The sequence below is a fragment of the Agrilus planipennis genome, unplaced genomic scaffold (genome assembly GCF_000699045.2).
Source record: "Agrilus planipennis isolate EAB-ADULT unplaced genomic scaffold, Apla_2.0 scaffold17, whole genome shotgun sequence".
In the NCBI taxonomy this organism is placed as follows: domain Eukaryota; kingdom Metazoa; phylum Arthropoda; class Insecta; order Coleoptera; family Buprestidae; genus Agrilus; species Agrilus planipennis.
Window position 1 is genome coordinate 172,735 of NW_020439021.1, and position 25,432 is coordinate 198,166.

At 33.7% G+C, this 25,432-nt stretch overlaps 3 protein-coding genes across 5 annotated transcripts in view; 2 read left to right on the top strand and 1 right to left on the bottom strand.

Annotated features, from left to right (window-relative positions):
- The first annotated feature begins 1,002 nt into the window (after positions 1–1,002).
- On the top strand, positions 1,003–14,116 carry LOC108744380 (aminopeptidase Ey). The gene is made up of 15 exons (XM_018480111.2): positions 1,003–1,092; positions 2,950–3,412; positions 5,465–5,617; positions 8,748–9,053; positions 10,372–10,555; positions 10,620–10,776; positions 10,836–10,917; positions 10,979–11,150; positions 11,219–11,408; positions 11,474–11,754; positions 11,811–11,995; positions 12,055–12,225; positions 12,365–12,511; positions 12,575–12,653; positions 13,796–14,116. Exons 2-15 carry the CDS (start codon positions 2,979–2,981, stop codon positions 14,012–14,014), a joined length of 2,760 nt encoding a protein of 919 aa, XP_018335613.1. The 5' UTR covers positions 1,003–1,092; positions 2,950–2,978; the 3' UTR covers positions 14,015–14,116.
- Positions 14,117–14,341: 225 nt separating this feature from the next.
- Positions 14,342–17,417, top strand: LOC108744381 (solute carrier family 35 member E3-like). The gene is made up of 7 exons (XM_025976280.1): positions 14,342–14,656; positions 15,293–16,068; positions 16,136–16,246; positions 16,581–16,730; positions 16,795–16,877; positions 16,954–17,092; positions 17,303–17,417. The coding sequence occupies exons 2-7, from the start codon at positions 15,691–15,693 to the stop codon at positions 17,366–17,368; spliced, it is 927 nt and encodes a 308-aa protein (XP_025832065.1). The 5' UTR covers positions 14,342–14,656; positions 15,293–15,690; the 3' UTR covers positions 17,369–17,417.
- Positions 17,418–25,432, bottom strand: part of LOC108744379 (protein tincar) — a 116,204-nt gene continuing 108,189 nt past the window's right edge. For 2 of the 3 annotated variants that reach the window (XM_025976278.1, XM_018480108.2), the window contains exons 6-12: positions 22,442–22,632; positions 22,186–22,367; positions 21,243–21,534; positions 20,802–21,178; positions 20,458–20,596; positions 20,027–20,197; positions 17,418–19,906 (exon numbers count right to left, since the gene is read on the bottom strand). In XM_025976278.1, coding sequence (XP_025832063.1) covers positions 18,905–19,906; positions 20,027–20,197; positions 20,458–20,596; positions 20,802–21,178; positions 21,243–21,534; positions 22,186–22,367; positions 22,442–22,632 — 2,354 coding nt within the window. In that variant the 3' untranslated portion in view covers positions 17,418–18,904. The remainder of the gene's footprint in view (positions 19,907–20,026; positions 20,198–20,457; positions 20,597–20,801; positions 21,179–21,242; positions 21,535–22,185; positions 22,368–22,441; positions 22,633–25,432) is intronic. The other variant, XM_018480110.2, reaches the window with a different exon arrangement.

A 25,432-nucleotide genomic window follows, 5' to 3' on the forward strand; every position in this document is an offset into this window, starting at 1 on the left:
TTTGCATTCGCGCAGCAGCAACTTATCAATTGGAAAAGGTTTTTATTAGGGGAAAGTTGACTATTTCTGTTCTATTGTTCGGCCAAGTTCCTTGTTTATATGCAAATAATAAATTTCTAGGTAATGGACTTTTTCACTCCTGCTTTACAATTCATGCTTTATTTTCTCATAAAAATAGAAATACTATGCAAGGGAAAAAAGTTTGCGGCATCAACAATTCTTTTCCCATGTCGTTTATATTCATTGTTAGATTACAATCAGTTAGAAAACTCCGTTATCATTTGCTTGTAATCAAGAGAAGTAAAAAGTGACAAGCCTTTTTTCTTCCGTTCCCATGTGTACTCTATTTGATGAAGAAAGGCCAGTTTCACGTACTTTTGTCTAGTTTTCTTGGGAACTATCACTGTTCGATTTTTATTAGTTTCAGTTTTTTGTCTCTCCTTAGAGTATGTAATTTATTCCAACTTAATTACCTTGGTAGGCACACATTGTTGTAAACATAAGTACGACAACACGCACTTCGTTCGTATTTTCGTTACCTTATGCCTTAAGGTTCTAAGTAATAAAAACAATTACTCTATTAGGTTAGGATTATAAGGTTATGAAAGAAAAAGGCAACACCAACGAAGTGGTATAACAAGCATTGGTTGTTATTAGTTCTTACTATTGACAATACAGAAAAGAGTTTGAAGATGGATCAAGTCAAAATTGATCGCGATTTTAAAATAANATTATATTAAATAGCATATGGAACAAACTGTACCATTAAAATAATTGTAGTTGTTAAGCTTTTCTATTTTATAATTATAAAGTAATAGTAATTAGCTATAAAACAAAATATTAACAATTTGAATTGATTTCTTTGAAATTGAGTCCCGCCATATAACCACAGCTATATGGTGGAACAAAAAAAATTATCTTATTGACACAATATTAATTAATATATCACCTAGATAAAACCCACCACTTCAAATAAATTTGCTATAAAGGATATCAGATTTACTGAAGTGCAGCAAATAGTTTTTATTAAAACGGTTTGCGCGCCGACACGAAGTATTATACTGGTAGTAATTATTTTTATTCACTTTTAAGGTAAGTGCATTACTCTCTATTAAAAAATGAATTCTTCGACATCTGTTATTAAATAAATTATTGACATATTTGATAAGTTTAAAAAACATTTTGTAGTTACTTCACTACCATTAAGTCTATTCTTAGTGTTTGCTATTATAGGTAGATACTGTAGAATATTTCATGTACTTACAAATTATTTAATTCAACCGTAAAATGAGGTGCCTAAAAAGGGTATTAAAAGTGCTAAAGAGAATTAATTTTTAAAGATTTGATTTACAAATACAGGAATTAGGATTATCAATTATAGGGATTATTGTAAGACTTTTTAATCAAGTATCAATAAAAAGATAAAAGAGTAATAGTCTGAAATGTGCCAATATGTTTTTGCAAGGCCTATTTCTATGCAATAGGTTACCGAATTTATTTACAAAAAATTGGTAAACATTTAAAATTTTTTTTATATTTAATGTACGTATTTATTATACATAAATTTATATTGCATACGTTATATTATATACGATATATTGAAGATATAATAATTCCAAAGCCATTTTTTTGATGAGGTGACATACTTTTTTGTTGTTTTATAAAATATTTTTTGTTTAATTGAAAATAACTAAATTATATTTCCTTGAACGTTGTAGAGAGAATGAAAAGCAGAATATTAAATTTGGAGTAATTCAACTCTAAGTCACATTAAATCACACAGTAGCAGAACAATAAGAAGTTACATATTTTTGTTCATTAAATATTTATTTATTAATACAACGATTTCATAAGTCTGATATGTACTCGGGGGTAAAGAACTGTATAAATATATGAAAACCAAATGATGATTTGCTTATTTACGTGCTAAAATAACAAAAACAGGGTAAAAAGATTTCACGTACAAGAAGGGGTTTAAACGTTTTTATTTATTTAAAAAAAAACTACGTTTCGCCCACGTTACTGGGTTTCCTCAAACATTGTCTGTAGGTATTGTTGGTATTTTGCTTTCAAATTTGTTAATAAAATAGGGGAAGAACGGTTAATAGATTTTTTTTTATTTCAATGTTATAATACGCGTACCTAATAACGGTTTTGTTCACAACCTTTTATCTTATCAAAATAATGAAGTAATGATTGTTGAGACAGTAAGTGTGCTACGAAACACATTGAAAAACTTCTTTGTTAGCAAAAAGTAAATTTTGTTACAATTCTAGTTTTCGAATATAGCACTGCACTTGTTGATTCCTTATCTTTAAATTGACCCACATTAATGTCTAGTGAATAATAAATAATCAAACATAAAAATAAAACATTGCGAATATTTCCCTTATCACAAGGTAATTTTTATTTTAAATAAGCCGTGTTCCTAAAATAATTGGAATGCGAGTTAGTAAATATAAATAAAACAACAAGCATTCACAAGTGTGAATATTGATTTATAAAATTTTGATGATAATTATTACGATTTTAATCAGATTTAGTACTTTAAGAATTATATACTCATCAAAATTATAGATGTAAATCTGCCCTTTCCATAATTTTTGGCTTAAAAAAAGTAAAGAAAAAATATTTTGGTGTTTACTTCCGACATCTCAAGATTCTAGTAATCTAATAAATACATTATAAACTAATTAAATTTTTATTAATTTCAACATTTTATTATTTAAAATCCATTTTAATCAATTACTTTGTTGATATAATAAGAAATAAAATTGAAACTCAGTTTCATAGTAAGTTAAAACCAATTCCAATATATTGTACTACAGNAAACAATTTATAATATTTCATGTTCTTTTTATCAGTTAATATTTGCATAACTACGAAGCAAGTATATTTTATCATTTTTACGTTAATGTTCTCTTCTATATAAGTATTATTTGTTTTTAGACTTACTGCAAAAAGATTTCGTTCAAAAAATGAGACTTCTCTTAAGTATATTATTGTTTGCCTTTGCAAAGGGCCAAATAGATGAGTACAGATTATCATCTGCAGTAATACCGAGTAGTTATACCATAGGATTAACTGTTCAATCAAATTTTGGAGAGACTGGTGTTTTTCAAGGAGAGACGTCTATTTATCTTACTGTATTAGAACAGACGTCTACATTTGAAATTCATGGATCAGGACTGACAATTACGTCTAACACGCTGAGAACTACCCAAAGTTCGACAAATTTAATATCAAATATTGTATACAATTCAACAACGCAGAAGTACACCATAACTACCACATCACCTCTAAGTATTGGTACTGACCATTACTTCTTGACAATCGCATACAATGGGATTTTGTACGACGATATGTATGGCTTTTATAGGAGTTGGTATTCTGATGAAAATGGACAAACTACGTAAGTAGTAATCTTATCTATAGCTTTGCCCGACATAACTAAAATTGTTGATGGTGCAAACTTTTGATGAAACATTTAAAATCACGTCAATCATGTCGATCATTTTCAAGAATGGACAGAAATTACAGATAAAATTTTTAGTTGTGAGAATTTTACCTAATACATAGGGTAGACCATAATCATAAAGAAGGAGATCTAGAGCAGCTGTAGATTAGGGTTGAGTCTTTTTTTGGTTTAACTGTAGATTGTAGTAATAAAGGAAATATTTATTAATTGAAGTTATACAGTAGTGCGCATAGTTTGTGGAAATCATCCCTATAAAAATGTCTACTTGAATCTTTGTTTGCCCCGAATTCGTTCCTATGCAATAAAAGTTCGGTGAGTTGTTTAGAAGCGACATATTCAAACCAAAATGTATGCCTGACTTAATTATAAACGAGAAAACTAATAATAAATAACAGAAAAATCAATCAATTTATGATATGGACCCCCCAAAGAAACTTTATATAATTTATATAACTGAAAGTTAAGTTAATATGAATACTGATAATAGAATGATAACAAATTGTACGAAAGAAGAAAGTGTTATTGAAGCAGAAACAAGTCTGCTCTGACAGATAACATTAATTTCATTGATAATATCAGAAAATGTCTAGATAAATTACAGAAACTTTAAAAAACATACAGTAAATGACTTTCCATATCGACCTTCTAAACATACCATTTTCAATATTTTCCTTGAAGACAATCCTTAGCTTTTAGTGCTTGTAGAACAACTAGACCTTCTAATAATGATATGCCTAAGTAAAATAAAGTTAGTTGGTTGTTTGTAGCACTCACCGTGAAAATTGATTTGCAATTTTATTTACCAATAAAGAAACACGTAAAAATTATTTTAGAAACTGTATGTGCTTCTTTATTCACAAACAAAATACGTAATTGCAATGTTGGAGCATGACAGTACATCATCATCGTCATTATCATAAGGTCTAATCGATTTAATAACAGTATAATTTTCAAAAAAGACATTAAAATTTAATGCATTTAAATTCAATCACAGAGTAAAGTATGTTAAATCGAGTCGTTTTAAAAAAAACACACATTAAGTATTTTGATAAATTATGAGAAATCGTAAAAAATGCCTTAATGATAACGTTAGTGATAAAGATAAGTGTGCTTCAGAACAGTGCTAATAATGGCTGAATCTCATTCTAAAGAATTTAGTTAATTGATTGACGATAACCAGAAAATGTAATATTAATTAAAAAAAATAGATGACAGCCGATAATGAGATCTTATAGTATGTACCTGCATGGGAATTTGGAAATATAGGAGTCCATTTAGGGCTTATAGCGAATAAGTAATTAGAAGTTAGTTATACTTTACAAAAGTGCTTTGTAATCATTAATTACGTAAGAGGGCGTCAGGACTGTTCACTAAAAATTGATAAAAGATGTGCTTGTCACAAATAAGACAAATAGCACTTACTTTATTTAAAAATTAAATGAGAATAACATAATAAAAAAAATCAAAATTATCTATGTTAGTAAGAACGCCAAATGAATGAATGTTTATGAGAGCTTTTCTTTTTTTTTTCCGAAATAATTGTTAACTCGAAATGTAATTGCGTCTTCAATGTAAGCACTTTGCCCAATGCATATTTAATATAATTTACAACAACCGAAGGGAGAGTTTTGGATTCCGCTACAAACAGGAAGTAGCATTAGATAATAATGTACTTATATTGATGTGGAATTAGGAGCAATGCAATAATTTTATTCACGGTTATTTATCTGGCAGATAACCATGAATATTGTAGGAGTAAATTATTGTTTTAATCTTTTTATAAACCCAAACTTATTAACAGAGATGTCCCACAGGAGGAAAAATATATCCATAAGTGTTTACCCTATACAGCTAGGATCAACGGTGTGTTCTAATTTTTTAAAATGATGCTGTCTTTTAATGTACACAGGCTTTTTATTCTTATACTTTATGCAACCAAATATTTTCTGATTTATAAATAAGTAAATTAATTAATTAATTTTGCAGATGGTTGGCTACAACCCAATTTGAACCGACTTATGCTAGAAGAGCTTTTCCTTGCTTCGATGAACCTAACAAAAAGGCAACTTTTCAAGTTTCTATCACAAGACCGTCCACGTATAGATCTCTATCCAATGCTCCTTTGGAATCAACGGTGAGGTAATGTATGAAACTTATAGAATTGAAATGTATTTATTGTCCAAAAAATTTAATTGATTTATTAAGCCAATCATGCAAAAGCGAAAAAGCTCAAAAGTGTCGTACCTGGCGCCTCCACCATTTTAGATTCAATTAAATTCAAATTCAATCTAATCTAGATATTATTCGTAATAGCTGGTTGTAGTTGGTTAATAAACATAGATGATATTAAAAAAAGGAGAATATTGCTTAATAAAAATAGCAGAAATAAATAATAAAACAAAAGGGCGAATTTCAGCCTAAATACTTACTGTAAATTTCATATCATATTTCCTTAGAAGGTATAGAACTATAGTATACGAACTAAATATTTACGATCTACATATTTGCTTTTTTGCAGAATCATTTGCTATATTAAGAAAACTCTTTGTGTGGTTAGTAAGATAAAAAGGTAATTTAGTCGCACCCATCAATTATATAGGTACTTTCGTCAAAATTTTATCATTGTAATCAATTTGTCATTATTTTGTTTGCATTGTTAATTAGCGGAAACCGCTTTTGATACTTAATTATATAAATTCCTGAAACTGATGTTCTTACTATTTATTTCGTTAATCACTCGAATCTGATGTAAATCTAATTTTAAGTACATTTATTACTAATTTTGTTTCTTTTATGACTTTCCGACTGTGACGCCGCGTAAATAATATGATTCAAATTAAATTATATCAGTTATCTTATAACTCGTACGTATTTAGAAGAAACTCAAATATAACTGAAAGCTGAATATTTGGATAGATATCTCTTCCCCGTAGTTTAACATACGAATAGAAATAAAGGACTTTACAGCCCTTTTATGCAGGTTCTGTTTAGTATTATAAATTATTTATTTCTTATTTCCTAAGTGCTAATTCTATTAATAAACAAACCCACTAAATCCAAAAAAATATTTTTATTACCACATCCTCCTAACACATGACTTCAAACCCTTTTCTTCTCTTTCACATATTCTACATCGTCTTTCTTTACACTCATTCCCTATCCTAAACCTCGCCATTACACTTATTTTCCTCTCTCTTTCTAAATATCTTCACACGCAGTCTCCCTGCCAGTCCCTTCATACTATCTCCTTTAAACCAACTACATACCTGGACCTCTCTATTCTATTCTGTTCTAAATATTATTTAACAAATTAGAAAAGAAAAATAACCGTTCTATCGCGTGTAGACAACGACAAACATTTACGAAACCCATTTCAAATTCTGATGTAGGACTTCAGGGTTTAAAGCGGAATGTAATAATTTCTGTAAAATATTGCTTAGAGTTCATTTCTTTCTGCACAATAAGCGGACAAACATTTTTGGAAGTTATATATTCGAATTTGGAGCATTGAGAGTCAAATTTTAGCATGAAACGGAAATCGCCAGTTCGAACGTAGATCAGAACTGATGTTTCTGGTCTCAGCGGTCGCTGCTCTGGTACTAGCCGGTGTATTTATTTAAATATGTGTTCAAAATCCCATCCAGGTCATTGGTAAAAAGTTGGTACATCTAAATTATTTATTTAATACTGCAAGCTAACAGCTATATTTACCTACAGTGTTAGTAGGTCAATTAGCAACCTTTTAAATAGCGAAATCAATAATTATAATGAATGATAGTCGAGTCAAATCAAGAAGTCGAGAGTCGAGAGTCGAATTCAAGGTAGCAAAGATGCAGGGTGGTGAAACGGCTTACCGTCTTCACTCACCCTGTGATATTTCCCTGCTATTTCTACGTTCCCCGATTATCTAAGAAGGTAGCCTAAGATTATTATTATACATATTATTAAATAATTAATTAATTTTACTTAAATTAGTGACTACTCATTCTAAATTGTTTAGTAATCCACTNACCGTCTTCACTCACCCTGTGATATTTCCCTGCTATTTCTACGTTCCCCGATTATCTAAGAAGGTAGCCTAAGATTATTATTATACATATTATTAAATAATTAATTAATTTTACTTAAATTAGTGACTACTCATTCTAAATTGTTTAGTAATCCACTTGTAATATCTTATTAAAGTACTTAGTTATATCTTCAAATAAATTTATAAAATTCGCTTCTTCAATACACTACCAATTATTAGAGATGTTAATCGGTATTTGACGGGTAATTTTACAGTAAATTACCGGTAAAAAACGCGTCAATGATCGAGCGTATTTTACCATACCGGTTAGAAAAATGTTGATCTCTGATTGATTAATATATATCCAATCACAGTTTAGAATTCCCAACTACATACAACTAGAGATGTTAATCGGTATTTGACGGGTAATTTTACCGTAAATTACCGGTAAAAAACGCGTCAATGACCGAGCCTATTTTACCATACCGGTTAGAAAAATGTTGATCTCTGATTGATTAATANTCTTATTAAAGTACTTAGTTATATCTTCAAATAAATTTATAAAATTCGCTTCTTCAATACACTACCAATTATTAGAGATGTTAATCGGTATTTGACGGGTAATTTTACAGTAAATTACAGATAAAAAACGCGTCAATGATCGAGCCTATTTTACCATACCGGTCAGAAAAATGCTGATCTCTGATTGGTTAACATACATCCAATCACAGTTTAGAATTCCAATAATTTTTATTTTTCTTATCAATAATACTGTTTGTAATATAAAAAAAAACAATTTGTAGATAAGGATTTTCATTGGGAACTTGGTGCAATGGGAAAGAAAAAATCAATATATAAACATTTCTCTGCTTTACCTTTTTAATCACTTTCTTTGTGTTAAAAATTGTTTGATAAAGTAAACTTAAAGGAATTATTTGTAAATAGGTATGCAACACATCGTACACTTCAGCATAAGAAATTGCTGATAGTAACTACGTAATACTACTTTACCCTGTGTTGGCAGCACTATATAGATGCAAATGACCGGTAATTTACGGTAATTACACTGACCGAAGGCTTGACGGTAAATTTCACATTCAAAATTTTTTGTCCGAATACCGACAGAAACCGACAGAAACCGGTAATTTTACGCGGTAATGACCAAATTTTTTATTACCGGTAAATTCACATCTCTACCTATTACCTAAATACAAGTATGTACATGAGTGCATGTAAGTACCATTTTTTTGTTTATTACAGAGTGAGCGCCAATGTAGAGAGAGACACTTATCAAACAACACCAATAATGTCCACTTACCTTGTCGCTTTCATCGTATCGGATTATGCAAGTATATACGATCCTGTCGATAAGAATGGTGTTTGGTCTCGAAAAGAAGCCATCGGTACAGGCGACTACGGTTTCCAAATCGCTCCAAAACTGGTAGCTGCTTATGAAAATTATACCGGGATTGAATACTTATCCACTGGAATCGGTAAACTGGATCAAGTAGCTATTCCAGATTTTGGCGCTGGAGCTATGGAAAATTGGGGATTAATTACCTACAGGTAGATAAATCCTTAAAGGAAATTAATTAAATCAAAAAATAAAACAAGAGACGCAGCAGCGGATGGTGACTGTAGGGGGTTAATAATAATTACGCTTCAAAGGTCGTCAAAGCAGTAGTTGAAGTTTCCAAGGAGAAAATGTAATTGTGGTTAATTTTTTCGATAGATAGCAAGCCACGATATGCTTTTTTTGACTATTTTGAAGCTCCCCATTTGTTTTTGTATCCCTTATCGCCCTCATGGAAGGTTGTACAGCCCACTGGGGGGTAGTATCGCCCCCAGTATGAATACATGTTTTCGAGAAAGCTGTTTCAGGTTCATGATTTGTTATGGGCATTGTCGAACAGATTTTTAGAAAAGTATACAAATTTGCGATTTGTTTCATAATTTAATGTATCTGCGCATTTTAAACGTTAATTTTTATTTGAATTCACGGTTAATTCAGTTATATTCAATGAGTTGGTAGCATTCAATTTTAATCTGTCTTCTCAGCCAACACTATAACAACTGATGTTACTATATTTGAATTATATTTTCATCTATTTAGCGGTAAAATGTTTAGGAGCTCTAAAGGAGCTTTAGCATCAAAGGCATCCCTATAAGTAAATCCGTCATTACAATGCGTTTTTTTGTGATAAAATTGCATGGGTTTAGAAGACACTACACTTACCTATTTCTACTATTCTTTTCGCTTAGTTTTCATCACAAATCATAGTTCATTATTGCACTATATGTACACTATCAGTCTAATATTTAAAATCACAAATAAAATGAGTCTAATCTTAACCAAATGTTTTTACATTTAAATCATGCACTAATTATGAGCGCGATCGTTTAGTCAAATTAATAACGCAACAATTCACCGGCACACACGCTGCGAACTTGCTACGATATCCGTCAAGAACTGATGAATTTATCTACTGACCACAGTCGCTTAGAGATTTTTTGCTCCCTTTCACAAAGATAAAAGCTCTCGATGATGTCATTTCTAAAGGATTCGTGAATTGTATGTATACTTAAACACTCTGCAATAAATAGAGACCACTAGAAGCGTGTTTGATGGTACAATAAATGAAAAGTAGAGAGACCTTCGCTCTTTCACATCATTTCCGTAAGAAAATAAGACCTATATACTTATAGGATAAACTAATAGAATAAATATAGGTAAAAGCCATCTCTCAGACAGTTACTTTTGCACGAAGAGACCACATTGATATCAGTTCATCCCTTTTGGACATACGCGTTGATTAAACTCCACACCAAAAAGTTTAAAATAAAAGAAGTTCTATTACACTAATACTTAACTGTTCGTTTAAAGAGAGTACGCAATTTTATGGGACCCTAGTCAATCAAGCCACAATTATAAAGAATCTGTAGCAACAACAATAGCCCACGAATTAGCTCATATGTGGTTTGGAGATTTGGTAACTTGCGATTGGTGGAGTTACACGTGGCTAAACGAGGGATTTGCCCAATACATGGAATATATGATGACTGCAAGGGTTAGCATGATTTACTAAATTTATTGAAAAGAAGCTTTAACTAATTAAAAAACTGTTGGGATAGGTTGAAACAACTTGGGAATTAGAAAAACAATTCGTTGTAACCTTGGTCCAGGGGATATTTGCAAGTGACTCCACGTTGTCGTCACAACCATTAAATGCAAACGCTTCTACAATTTCTGAAATTAATTACAAATTTGCTTCACTAACTTACTATAAAGGTATTTAAAACAATGTTATTTATCCTGCGAATATGGGCCTCACGATTTTTGCCTTTCAGGAGCTAGTATAATAAGGATGATGAGAGATTTCCTGGGAGCAAACCGTTTCAGAAATGCAATCCAATTCTATCTTTCAAACCAGTAAATAAAATAAATAACGTACAACTCTGTTGTGTATCTAATCCATATTTGATTATTTTAGTACATTTTCAACTGCAGTTCCTGACGACTTATGGGAGGCCATGGAAGCCTATTCTAGAGACGTTGATTTACCTGCTACTGTAGGACAAATTATGTCAACATGGACCGATCAACCCGGATTTCCGGTTGTACGCGTTTCCCTAAGTGGAAGTACCGACGTCAACATTACCCAAGTACTTAATTACCTATAGATACAAATTAATTATTGTTTGCGATATTTGACCATCTGTCATTTTTTTAGCAAAGATTCTTGCTGAACAACAACAACACAAGTGATCTTAAATATTACGTGCCAATAAGTTATACGAATTCGACTGCGAAAGACTTTGAAACGGTTTCCCCAAGGCACTGGTTACTACCAAATTCGAATTTACAAATTTCAAACGCCCTTCCTAGTTCAGGATGGATAGTGGTTAACATTCAAGAAACTGGTAAACCTTCCAAACTTTCTGCACAGTACAATAGAATACAATACAATAAAACGTAATCCTTGTAGGTTTTTATAGAGTTAACTACGATGAGACATTGTGGCGTAGATTAGCTTCGGCCTTAAAAACTGCTAATCACGATGGGATAGATGTGCTCAACAGGGCTCAAATAGTCGACGACTCTTTCAACTTAGCCAGAGCTGGACTACTTCCTTATGGGGTTGCATTGGATGTTACTTCATATCTTTCGACAGAGACCGAATACTATCCTTGGGTTTCGGCTTTGGAAGCTTTGAATCATTTGAGGATTCGTTCAGCCAACAGCACATCTTTGAGATCATTTTTGGAGGTACTTATAATGAATTGATTACAATTCAATGCAAGTGTAATTCGTTTTATTTGTAGACCCACATTTTGGATTTGATTTCTACCGTTTACGAAGGTCTTAGTTTTGATTACGATCCAAACGAATCCCAGGCGGACATCTTGAAGAAAGTGACAATTTTGAATTTGGCTTGCGAATTAGGACTGGAAAGTTGTGTCAGTCGAGCGAACGCTCTGTTCAACAATTTCAAAAACAATAACGTTTCGTATGTCAAGATGTGATGAGGTAGATGCATAGTTTATTTATTGCATGCCTTTTGTGCAGGGTAAATCCAGATACAAGGACCGTGGTCTATTGTACTGCTCTGAGGACTGCTACAAGTCCTGACAATTGGTACTTCTTGTGGAATAGATACTTGAATACAAAACTGGCTTCGGAAATGAATATTATCCTGAGCACTCTGGGGTGCACCAGAAATGATACGCTTCGGACTGAGTAAGAAAATCCCAAAATATACAGGACACAGGGTGTGATTGCTATAGGCACTCAGATCCCTGTATTTTCAAAATTAATTTTCCGGACATATTTTCACTGATTGAGTAAATATTTCGATATTTATACATTTGTGTTATAGATATTTGCTGAAAAGTATAACACGGGACTCAGGAATACGATCACAGGACTCCAGAAGTGTCTTCCAATCTATATACGTCAGGAACCTCGATGGTGTAGATCTTGCGTATAATTTCTTTAAAACAAATTTCCAAAGCATATCTAGCTAGTAAGTACCTATAAACATGTATTTTTGTTTACTACTAATTAAGTGTTTGTTCATTTATTTTAGCTATGGTGGTGGCACCTCCGTGGGAACTATCGTGAGTGGAATAGCTAGCAGATTTACAAACAGTGAACAGATAGAAGATGTAAGTACAATTACCTAAATTTTTTTAACATCTTTGTTAGGTACTTACTTGTATTTTATTATAACCCAAAATGGGTGCTGTTAGATTAAGTTTAATTACCACATAAAATACGTAAAGAAAATCTAATTTTTAATGTCCCTACTCATTATGGCAAAGATTTTACATCATCATCATCATCATAAGATCGTCAGTCATAAGACTGGTTCGACATGCACCTCCACTACTTCCTAGCTTGAGCTAATATTCGCACATCCCTAAAAATAGAACAGCCCACATCCTTAACTATTTGCGAACAGTAATCTAACCTAGGTCTACCTCTTAACTCCTGTTTCTGACTCTAATATTTCTCTGACTAGATCTTCATGTCTGAGAAGGTGTCCTACCAACCTATCTCGCCTATTTATTATTGACTTTAATAGAGACCTCTGTTCTCATATTGCTTTTAATACCTCATCATTTCTAACCTTCTCTTTCGCCTGTAACATCACATTTTGGACGCTTCTAACCTTTCCTTTTCCGCTGCGCTCACCGTCCATATTTCGCACCCGTACAGCGTTGCGCTCCAAACATACACCTTTAACAATCTTTTTCCAATTTCTAAATTAATCGTTCGCGAGCATAGAAGTGACTTCTTTTTATTAAAGGCGACTCGACCCTGCTCTATCCTCTGCTTTATATCCCTACTACTGACTTATCTGACTTCCTGGATACCTCAAATCGGCCACTTCTTCTAATTTTTCGTCTCCTTTCTCTATATCTGCTCTTTCCCTACCTTTTCTTCCCTTGCATACTAGTATTTTACTTTTATTTATTTTTACTACTGTTTGGTCAATACCGCTTCCATTTTATTTAAAGCTATTTCTAACTCCTTGTTGCTAGATGCTAATAGTTCTATATCATCTGCAAATCTAAGCATACTTATCTTTTGTCCCTGTATATCATCTATACTTCTCTACGTTGCAACCGTAGCTCTATAACTGCCTGTTGCTCTTTATACAAACTAAGTATCTCAATCTCTCTTCAATCTCTGTAACTCATCCCTACATTTTTAAGTATATTTAACATTGTCAAAAGATTTTTCTGAATCTACAATGGTTTACATATTAAATAAATATTTTTGTGTTTCTTTTTTTGTTTCGCAGTTTGAAGCATTCATTCAACAAAATCGAGAAATACTGGGTGGAGCATTGTCAGCTGCTGAAGGAGCTGTTGAAAGTGCAAGGGCCAATGTTCAATGGATGAATTCCTATTCGGACTCAATTTTGCAGTGGTTTGTACAGACTTACGGTAGCAGCAGTGGTATACCAATCTTTGGCAGGCTTTTACTCGTTCTTTCTGTTATTGTAATTTTTATTAGATAATAATCTTATGATTATTTTATTTAACAATTGATCTTTATACACTTATTATTATGTAGTTAGTCCATTAAAACAAATAAATAATAAATAAACTAGTACCTACAACGGTTCCGACAGTTGCTTCAATTTATTTGAAATGTACCTGCATGAAATGAAAATATAAATTAACAATATTTAATGAAAATTATGTCTGTAAGGAAAACTTTAGCGAATATTTACTTATGGATATTATTATCTGTATGTACACATATCAATAAACAAAGTTTGTTTGTAGCAATGTTGAAAACACTGTCTTTTTCAGTTGTTTTTGTTATCTCTATGCCATTAATAAAACACAAACGACTCTTAGAAGTTTGTCTGTTTGTAGTGTGTCGTCGAGTTTTTTAGTTAGTTAAATTTAAAACTTTTCAAGTGGTTTCTGCTTTATAGTCAGCAATAGTAAACTAACTATCCGGAATTGAATGTCGTCATTTTGCCTTAGATACTGTTTATAAATTCTATTAACCATTCTTTTCCTATTTTACTATTCGGTTTGTAATCAAAGCACCAAGGGGTTATTAATTTTTTTAAAAACTACAGTCAACGTTACGCCAACGTCGCTGGACTTTTTCAAGGATGTAAGGTGCATGGACTCGCTACTAAACGGTAATTAAAAACCACTTGCTTACAATCAGACAAAACACTTTAACAATAAGTTATTTAGTTATTGTTTTAATTTTTCGAATCTTTTATAACAAGTGTAAAGGTTTGTTAATTATTTTATTGTTTATTTATCATCATCATCAGGTCGTCAATCCTAAGACTAGCACGATACGCACTTCCACTCTTTTCTATCCTGAGCCTAATTTTCGCATTAAAACACCCACGTCCTTAACTATTTGCGACCAGTAATCTAATCTAGGTCTACGTCTAGTCCTATTAACTCCTGTTTCTGCCTCTAATATGTCTGTGGCTAGACCTTCGTACCTGAGGTGTCCTACTAATCTAACTTGCCTATTCCTTACTGACTTCCACGACGCCCTCTGTTCTCTTACTCTTTCTAATACCTCATCATTTTTAACCTTCTCTGTCCACAATATCTTCATCATTCGCATGGACTTAGAAGTGACTCCCTCTTGCTATAGGCGACTGACTCTACCCAAGAATAGTAATTTTGTGTTGGCGATCGGCCTTATATCTTTACTAAAAAAATACCCAAAAGCGAAACTTTGTCTGTAGTTTTTAAATAAATATAATAATAAACGTTTAATCCTTTCGTTCTTTGATTTCGAACCGTGACAGTAAACTGTGGGATGGGAGAATACAGCCGGGCGTTATGGTCTTATTACGTGGGGGTTACCAACAATTTTACAATTTATTTTTGAAAATTAAAAAACCATAATTGAAGTTTAAAGACCTTCACAGTGCACGTGCTACGTACTGGAGTGACGAGGGGGACCAGATAAGACCACGCATTACGATGGCGTTACAAGATACGGAAATTCGCTTTTGTATTGTAAACTTCAATCGATATCAGCATGTTTATCATTAGATAAAGCTACAAATTCTCTACTCTCAATAATTTATATATGTAGATACTTACATTGCAGCCATGTCACTAACAGCGAGACAGTTAACAGTACCCACCTTAGTTAATAACATTATTATTTGTTTTGTGATGAGGTCAATAAAAATATAAAATGAGTCCGTACAGAGTGGGTTTTTACTTAATTTTGAACGCCGTGTTTTCCATCACAATAATACTGCTCAACAAATGGATTTATGCTCACGGTATATTTCCGAACATAACGTTATCGATGTTACATTTTGTGGTTACCTTTTTGGGATTGCACGTGTGCCAAAAAATTGGTGTTTTCGAAAAAAAGACGGTTGTATTGGACGATATTGTTATATTAGCGTTTTCGTTTTGTGGATTTGTAGTGTTGACGAATTTAAGTTTGCAGTATAATTCGGTCGGAACGTTTCAGGTTGCGAAAATGCTGACTACCCCTGGAGTGGTTCTTATACAGAGTATTTATTACAGGAAACATTTTTCATTTCTAACCGTACTCACCATGGTAATGTATTACAGTGATACGGTGAAAGGGTGAAAATAGAAAGACACTATTATAAATTCACTTTCAGGTTCCCGTACTGGTAGGGGTAACCGTTTGTTTCTGTTATGACATACAGTTGAACATTTTCGGAACTATTTTGGCACTTTCTGGTGTTATTGTAACTTCACTGTACCAAGTAGTAAGTTTTATTAATATTATTCTTAAGACAAAACAGATCAAGACTGACTTTTAAAAATTAGAAATTAAAAGGAAGACTCACCCCTAATTACCACAAAAAACTTTCGCGTGTTTCGCCCACTTATTATCAACGCGAGATAATGAGTAAGTCTTCCTTTTAATTTTTAATTAATATTTACCACAGTCTCCTCTTTCTACTAAGACTGACTTGATACCAGTAAGACGAAGACCTGGATCGAACAAACATGACTAAGACTAAAACCAAGATCGAACGTTTCGAACATTTTCATTTATTTATCTTTCTTATTTTTTTCATTCTATTTTTTTGTCAATAGTTGGTGAATTCAAAACAATCAGAACTGCAGTTAGACTCTATGCAACTGTTGTATTACCAAGCACCTTTTTCAGCAATTTTGCTATGCTTTTGCATCCCAGTTTTTGAACATCCCAAGACGTTCAATCATGTATGGACCGTTCAGGATATGGTAAATAATTTATACTCAACTAAAGTAAAAATCCGAACGCGTGATTGTTTTGTTATCTTCTTAGGCGATGGTTTTTACGTCATGTTTTGCGGCTTTGTTTGTGAATCTCACAACTTATTGGATCATTGGAAATACGTCTCCCCTAACGTATCCTTTTGTTATATGGATATTAATTTATTTTTTTGAAATATTAGCTGTTGTTTTCCAATAAATTATTTATTAGATATAACATGTTGGGCCATTTCAAGTTTGTTCTCATAACTATGGGTGGATGGTATCTATTCGAAGAAAAAACCTCAGTTTATCAAGTTGTGGGGATTTTAATGACATTGTGTGGAATAATAGCGTACGGACACGTTAAAGTAAGTACTTATTATTATTTATAGAACCTTTAATTTCTATAGGATGGTAAAAGGCTTTCGTTTGTGGATTATAATTTAATATTTAACCCAACTCAACTTATAATAGAAATGAAAAATACCGACGAAAAAGCGCGTACTTTCTATGTTCAATGGACAATTTTATGTTGCATGTGAAAGAATGTTTTGTCAATGTTTGTATCTTTTTTCCAGATGAAAGAAGGCGATAAGGCGCGTCTTGCAAGGACGGAAAGTTTAAATAAAGAAGATACATGTTGACTTTTTATTAGTAAATAAATTATACAAAAAAACAAACTTGTTACGAAAAAGACATCGATTTTATAAAAAGTTAACTCAGTTTACTTATTATTACATCGCATTAATATATATACTTTTATATATATATCATCTATACCTTTCTTAGAGATCATTTATTAGTGAGACACCATAATAATAATAATAATAATTAGAAATAGGAAAACATTATTTTCATACCTTTATAAACCTACATATGATTCATTGAATACGATAAAAATTCACGTCGTATTATTATTATTTAGACTAATTTTTTGTTATGGGGGTTGACATGTACGCATGTATGTATGTAGTAAATATCGTATGTAGGATTATAAAGTGCGAGAAAAAGTTGCAGACATTAAGTAGATAAAACAATTGATATTCAGCTGAGGAATAAGAGAACATTGAGAAGGAAATGAACGAAGATGATAGTAAAAACGAATGGACTCATAGACTATATTGATTGAACAGATGCATATGATAACATTCTGTGCCTATATATGCAGTATATTATATGTATATGGAGAGCACACCAGATGGCTATCTGCCCTCAGAAAGCGTATTTAAATAATCCTAAATTATTTACAATTAATTTATTGTTCAAATAAATACTTTACAATAATTGTTATTATCGAAATAAAGTTAATGTTTTTGTTACGTACATTTGTAATTATTTTAATAAAACAGCTTATAAATTGAACAATTAGGTACTAACCGAAGTAAAACTAAGTAGAGGGAAATAGGAAAGTTCGTGACCCAGTGTGAAAGTTAATGGGGCAATAATACATATATGTAATTTCGATATGATGTTCTGATATTTTCACCCACCGCACCGTGAGGTTGCTTACAACCTAAACTACTATTTTGGAATGTAAAAATAACGTTAAGTTAGTTCTTTGGTAAAAATGGACAGCCTATAAAATTACAAAACGTCGTAAGGCTTTGTGAAGTCATTATAATCTAACATAACAACCATAGAATCAACAGAACTAGCGCAATCTTGAGAATATGAGTACTACAACAACCGTAATTCACTCATGTTTTCGAAATTGATTCTTATGAAGTCGAATAAAGACGATCATGCTCGAAATTTCAAGCTTATTTCGTTATATTTGTTTACTAATCGACCATAGTAAGACTAATCAAGAATCATCCTTCCCTTTATACCAGTATTTTTTGAAGAAAATTGAAACGGAGAAGCAAACGTGAAGAACTGTATTTAAAAAACTTTCACAAACTTTTATTAATCTTGGCAATCGTTTTGCCATTTTGTGGCTTCTTCAGAAGATACAAAAGTGGCGAAGTAATAGTCAAATAAACTAATAAAAGTTTGTGGTACTTATTATACACACATTAAACTAAGAAAACATTATTAAAATAAATTTCAAATCGACTTTTCGCATTTTAAATTGAACAAATAAATAATTTACGTATGAATAAACAATTGGAAGGTAAAATGTAGTTAAAGTAGTACTCACCGTCTCCAAATATACCAATAGCATACATCAAACTACCTCATTATGTGTTATAATGGTACATTTCGCCAGAAACTCTGTTAACCCCAGTGTAAATCGGTTCATTAGCGTTTACCCGAACAGGTCCGGTCTGAAACTGCAGCCTTTTTATGTAAGGATTCGGAGTAGGAATTCCGTTGAAGAGTCTAACTCCGTTATGATGGGTCGGGATGGTGGTATGTTGCCGAGGATAAATGTTGCAGCTATTACCAGTTCCTAAATTCACCACCCCATTTGGCGTTGTCGTATGTTGTTGGGGTAAGGGCATCGTGGAACAATGCGGGTAAATGCTTTGTACTGGTTGGGTGGGATAATGTGGAAGAGTTGCTGACGACGCTTGGATGCTCCGTAGATCGCCGCTTTCGGTAAACGACGTCATTCGCATGTTGGTAGCGCGTCCGAACGGTTCGTCTTTTACCGCCACGACAACTTGATTTGGTTCGATTGGTACTGGCCTGTTGACCTTTCTGCGTATGACCACCGTGCTTTCAGCTGGATTTTCCAAAATGACAGCCGGAATGCCATGGTCTACGATGCTCCCACCAACTGATGAGGTGGTAGTCGTGTTAGCGGGTGACGAATTGTATTTTAGCAGATTGCTGTATGGGGAACCGTTGTTCAGGGTGTAAGGGTTGGGCTGTGGAGAACTAACATTGTTGCCTTGTGGTTGGGGAACGATGATGGGACTAATGATTGTGGAGCCGGGAGGTTGGGTGTTTCTTTGTAAAGAACACGATCGCCACTGTATTTCCTCCTTTGACATTGGTTGTGCTAAATCAGCTACGCTAGTTGCTCGTTTGGTAGTTGAATTGGACATTTGGTTGTGTTGAAGTTCTGAGCTTTCGTTTGAATGAACTCCACTCGATGTTTCGCTATGATTGCTTCCCGGTGGATCTGGAGGAGACTGAGAACACTCTGTACTGACCGAATCGGAACGAGGAGTTAGTTCGTCATGGGGCATCCCAGAATCAGCTCTACGAAGACATTTTGGAGTTTGACCTGATCCCTATGAAAATTATCATTCAAGAAAAGAAAAAAAAATCGATGGGCTTTTGTTGATGATGAAATAGACAAGAAACGTTAGGCATGTGAAGGAAGAAAAATTGAGAAACATTCACACACACACCTGGGCAACCGTTTGAGGTATTGAGTTTTCTTTAATAGTGTTAGTGTCCTCTTTGTCGGACAAAGGTTCTGGCGTTAATAATGGACTGGGATCTTCGTAATCTACGGGTGGGACCAAATCCTGGCTGGTGCTAGCGTATGTTACGTGTTCATCGTGAACACAAGCCAAAAGCTGAAGTGTTAAAATGCAATTGTGAGAGAATGTTAGTAAGAACTACCTAAAGAAAATTATTGAAAAGAATTTTTTTGACCATTGAAAGTCGATAAAAGCAAAAAGCGTTCAATGTGAACATAGAAACGCTGTCTTTTAAATAAACATAAGGATTTATGAGGTTTTAAATGCATGATATTAAATTCCAAAGTTCAGTTTTTTCTGCCAGTTCAGGACGACACTCATCTGGAGTTTTAATGAAATGCCATAAATTTTCTTACCTTTCCCTCTTCACTGGCCGTGTCGTCGCCAAGATCGATGTTGGTTGCCGGAACTGGAAGTTCTCTCAATGTGGCATAGTCACCTTCGTCGATTTCCATTCCTGGTAGTCGTTTTCCACGACAGACGTTGCCTTTATTACTGGAAAGCGTAAGAAAAAAGCGTTTCCTTGATATTTAGAATTTTAGGATAACGACACACATTCCTATTTAAACCATTCTAACTTGACTTAAGACGAACTATTATACTTTAATAAAGGAGCTACCCATCTACTTCTAATGACTATTACCCGCACCGAAGAAAGAAGTAACAAAAAACACAACACCTATAAAAACCAAGTAGTTACCGAACAGCAGACGTACTAGTTGCTTCGTCAAAGGACACTTTCGACTTGGGTTTCTTGTTGAACCAACACAACTGCTTTGAACCATCTGGAGAATGATGTACTGAGGATATGGCAGGTCTCAACCAGTAAATTTGCTCTTCGTCTTCCTCTTCCGTTATAACCGAATTATTTTCAGATCTGGTTTTCTTCAAAATGGTGGTCTTCTGGATTATCCCCATTATAGCTTTTTTCGGCGACGTTTCGGCTACGGTATATGTACGTCCGTTTCCTACGACTAACAAGGGTTGCAAGCTGGGGTCATCTTGAGGGACGTTCGCTAAATCTACATCAGTCACAAGCTTTACATGTCGCGCTTGTCTTATTGTAGCTCGTCCAACCTGAAAGGTACAAAATGTTGATTCTACCCGAACGTTTTAAGTCTTTTCGTGATGTGGCACTTACAGAAACGCGTAATTTGAAGGTCCACTTTTGTTTTATTGTCAGAAACAGCCACAAAACAACCCAAAGGAAAAGATGCAAAATACTGCCGACAACACACGTAAGCACGGCTCCATCGAGACTCCCTTTGTAAATTATCGTATAATCATGCAATAAGGGAGCGCTACTAACACCAATAGACACTAAAGCACAAAGGGCGGCACAATGGGTAAAATAACTCCATCTTGATGTGTGAAAAGCCGCTTTCAAAGCAATTATTTTCCGTTCCCTTTCTTGGTTCAGAAATGCATTAAATCTGTAACGAGTTGCAACAACATTAAATTCGTATGCTCTCTTGATATTTTGAGTTACGAAAAGGGTAACTGAACATTACCTTGGAAAATACCACAAATGGCGCGGTAAACGCCACCTGTAGTACGATGCTACATTTTAGGATTACGTATGCTCCAACAAGGTCCATTTAAATATATTTATATCTACTTGCTGAAACGAATCCCGGCGTAGCTAACCTCAACGTGATAGGCACCTTACCATAATCGAATAAAATTCGCGAACGTACTACAGATGGCGTTTACCGCGCCATTTGTGGTATTTCTTAAAACGCGCTGTCAAGATAGCAGGTAAAAGTTGGTCTGTGTTCTGTCGGAGCTGCCTGCGCGCGCTGATGAGATCCAAAAAGATCGAAATCGCGATCCGCGTCTGGCAGTTTCGANTAACTTTAGCTGTCTAATTAAGACAAATTTTAAACGTACTACAGATGGCGTTTACTGCGCCATTTGTGGTATTTTCTAAAACGCGCTGTTAAGACAGCAGGTAAAAGTTGGTCTGTGTTCTGTCGGAGCTGCCTGCGCGCGCTGATGAGATCCAAAAAGATCGAAATCGCGATCCGCGTCTGGCAGTTTCGACAGAATACAGACCACTTCGAATTATTTTATTCAAACATTACCTTGTATATCCGTACAGATAAAGCACTAAACTGGAGGAAAGTACAAGTAGCGAATACAAAATGTATAGTGCAAGCGTTACTTGGGGATTGAGCAAGAAAGGAGAGATGCCACCCAATGGGGACACACCCCCCGGTTGAGGTTTAAGAAGTGGAAGGACCTTCCACACTCCAACCACTTGAACCTGTCAACAATAAACGAAGATTACACCAACATTGATTTAGTCCTTTGTTTGATAAAATGTATATTGCCTCTTACCCTGTAAAGTACAGACATGCCCGCGTAAGCTAGAAGTATTTGTAAACTGTTTATCAAAAACTGCATAGAGAAAAGCATTCCCATTGTTTTGTTTGTGGCCCAGAATACCGCAGGATATCTAACTGAATATACTAATAAGGCCAATCCGAAATTCATAAATTCGACACTCACTGAACAACCCCAACCAGTGTCTGAAAGGAATTATTATAACATTTACAATTACCTCAGTATATTCCGCTGCTTCAGCGTTAATGTAAACCCCTGAGGCTAACAAATACATAAAAATTCGAAAGAAATCACAAATTCAGAGTAACAGCGTTATTACAAAAAAATGTTAGTTTATTTTGTTACTAATGTCTCATCGTTACTAGAAGAAACTACTTATTCTAAATGACATGAATCGTAATCCAAAAGGAACATAGTAAAATAATCACGATATACCTATGGAAGCGGTACTGACAGATCAGTACTGTATGAAAATAAATAAAAGTAAAACTAAAATACTGATATGCAAGGGAAGAAAAAGTAGGGAAAGAGCGAATATAAAGACAGGAGACGAAAAATTAGAAGAAGTGGCTGATTTTAGATACCTAGGAAGTCAGATAAGTGAGGATGGAAGGAGTAGTAGGGATATAAAGCAGAGGATAGCGCAGGGTCGTGTCGCCTTTAATAAAAAGAAGTCACTTCTATGCTCGCGAACGGTTAAATTAGAAATTCGAAAAAGGTTGTTAAAGGTGTATGTTTGGAGCACGGCGTTGTACGGGTGCGAAACATGGACAGTGGGAGCGGCGGAAAAAAAAAGGTTAGAAGCGTTCGAAATGTGGTGTTATAGGCGGATGATGAGGATAACGTGGGTAGAAAAGGTAGAAATGAAGAGGTATTGGAAAGAATAGGAGAACAGAGGACTCTATAGAAGTTAATAAAAAAAAATAGGCGAGATAGGCTGGTAGGACACCTTCTCAGGCATGAAGGTCTAGTCAGAGACATATTAGAGGCAAAAACAGGAGCTAGGAGGGGTAGAGGTAGACCTAGATTAGATTACTGCTCGCAAATAGTTAAGGATGTGGGCTGTTCTAGTTTTAGGGAAATGATTAGCTCAGGATAGGAAAGAGTGGAGGTACGTGTCCAACCAGTCTTAGGACTGACGACCTTATGATGATGATGATACCTATATGTACTTAGGTTACCCCTTCGTTCACAGATACAAAGATAATAAAATGATTATATTCCGGGCTGGTGTATTTTTAGATAGAGATTTGTACAATTTTCGTCTAGTAACAAGATTACCGATTAAGTTTTATTTGAAAATCGAAAACTTCCTTCAAACTTAATAAAGTTTTCAAACGAGATCTGAACACATTGAATCGCTTTAATTAGATAACGCTCCCAGCAAAAGGACAAACAGATAAACGAAAAAGTTCGTAGCCTATCTCTGAGTCAGGTTGATTGAACTTAAGAGTGTGTTTCGTGTTTAATAAAAGAAATACGGTTTTTCTTATTATGCGAAGGAACTTGAAATAAACTTTTTCCGTAATATTGGGGAAGAGACAACACACGGTTTGTACAATATTTATGATCTAAAGGTATCGGAAATTGAGTTTTTTATTAGTTAGTGTTTGCCTATCTCGGAAAACCTTAATGGCATTTTCGTCTATCAAGTTTTAAAGTAATCAATAAGCTGTAAAAGAAAGTTTAACGTCTCGACTTGCCATTCCAGTTCGATAATGATAATGAAGATAAAGCGGGTTGGGGGTTTCTCAACAAGCCCTTGAGAGAGAGAGAGCAAAGTTAAAGGAATTATTGACTTTTAAGTGAGTGTTTTGGCTTATCAACATCGGTATTAGCATAAATTGCTTGTCATTCCATTTGGAAATGCTCCCTGAATTTTAATTTTGCCAAAAACTAAATTAATACCTACCTTTACATTTAACGTAACAGCTATTAATGTCAAAGGAACTACTTAGCGAGAATTTCTGCCTTAGTATTTGCTAACTTTAGCTGTCTAATTAAGACAAATTTTAAATTCTAAAAATAGAATTTTAGGGCTTCTAATAAGCTTTAGCTTCTCTAAATTGTCATATAGATAACGTTTTTCCCATTAATTTGAAATTTCATATTTTGCAGAATATTACAAATCTTTCACCTATTGATAACAGCAAAGAATCGATTATGCACTTTAGGCCGTAAAAAGACTATTAACAAGTCAATAACGATGCATTTGTTTCAGAATATTTATTTAAGAAGGTAGGTTCATTGTGTTGATACAAAATACACCTTGTGCAAGCCTTTCTAATGATTAATTACTCATTATCAAAACCTGTCAATCTGTAAATTCAATATCAATTATAGTTCGATTACACCTTGGCACTCGTTCAAATCTGAATTCATTTACCAGTGCACAGAACTTTTCCACATTCTCATATTTACGTTTCTGTTGTTTGAACAGTTTTATCTTTTTTGCACCCATCAAAAAGGCATTAAACCGAAACACAAGTAGATTTAAGATAATAAGTATAATGTTATGAAAAATTATTTATTTAAACTATAAATAGCCCAATAACTCTGTTAATATTGTAGTTTTCAGATTTTTCTTTTGTATAATGACCTAATGTATTACGTATATATCTTAAGGCCAGCTTGTAAGTTCTTAAGTCACCTAAAAGTGGCCTAAATTGTTAATGAGAGAGTCAGGGAATGAGTAGTAACAGTACTACTTTTCAAACCTTGATAAGTCGAGTAGATACTGTCATAGATTAACTCATGAAATTTGAGATTTTAGGGGGTTCAGGGGTATTTCTGGATTTGACCTGGAAGCGCACACACAGAAAGCTTAATAGTTTCTTATGCATCTAGCAAGGAGGACCTAGAGATAGCTTTAAATAAAATGGAAGCGGTACTGACAGATCAGTACTGTATGAAAATAAATAAAAGTAAAACTAAAATACTGGTATGCAAGGGAAGAAAAAGTAGGGAAAGAGCGAATATAAAGAC

Excerpts from the sequence above, each read along its gene's own strand:
- LOC108744380 (XM_018480111.2), top strand. The coding sequence starts at position 2,979 with ATGAGACTTCTCTTAAGTATATTATTGTTTGCCTTTGCAAAGGGCCAA. Across the intron at positions 5,618-8,747 it reads CCTTTGGAATCAACGGTGAG|AGTGAGCGCCAATGTAGAGA; the intron begins GTAATGTATGAA and ends TGTTTATTACAG. Across the intron at positions 12,512-12,574 it reads TTCCAAAGCATATCTAGCTA|CTATGGTGGTGGCACCTCCG; the intron begins GTAAGTACCTAT and ends CATTTATTTTAG.
- LOC108744381 (XM_025976280.1), top strand. The coding sequence starts at position 15,691 with ATGAGTCCGTACAGAGTGGGTTTTTACTTAATTTTGAACGCCGTGTTT. Across the intron at positions 16,247-16,580 it reads TAACTTCACTGTACCAAGTA|TTGGTGAATTCAAAACAATC; the intron begins GTAAGTTTTATT and ends TTTTGTCAATAG. Across the intron at positions 16,878-16,953 it reads GGAAATACGTCTCCCCTAAC|ATATAACATGTTGGGCCATT; the intron begins GTATCCTTTTGT and ends ATTATTTATTAG.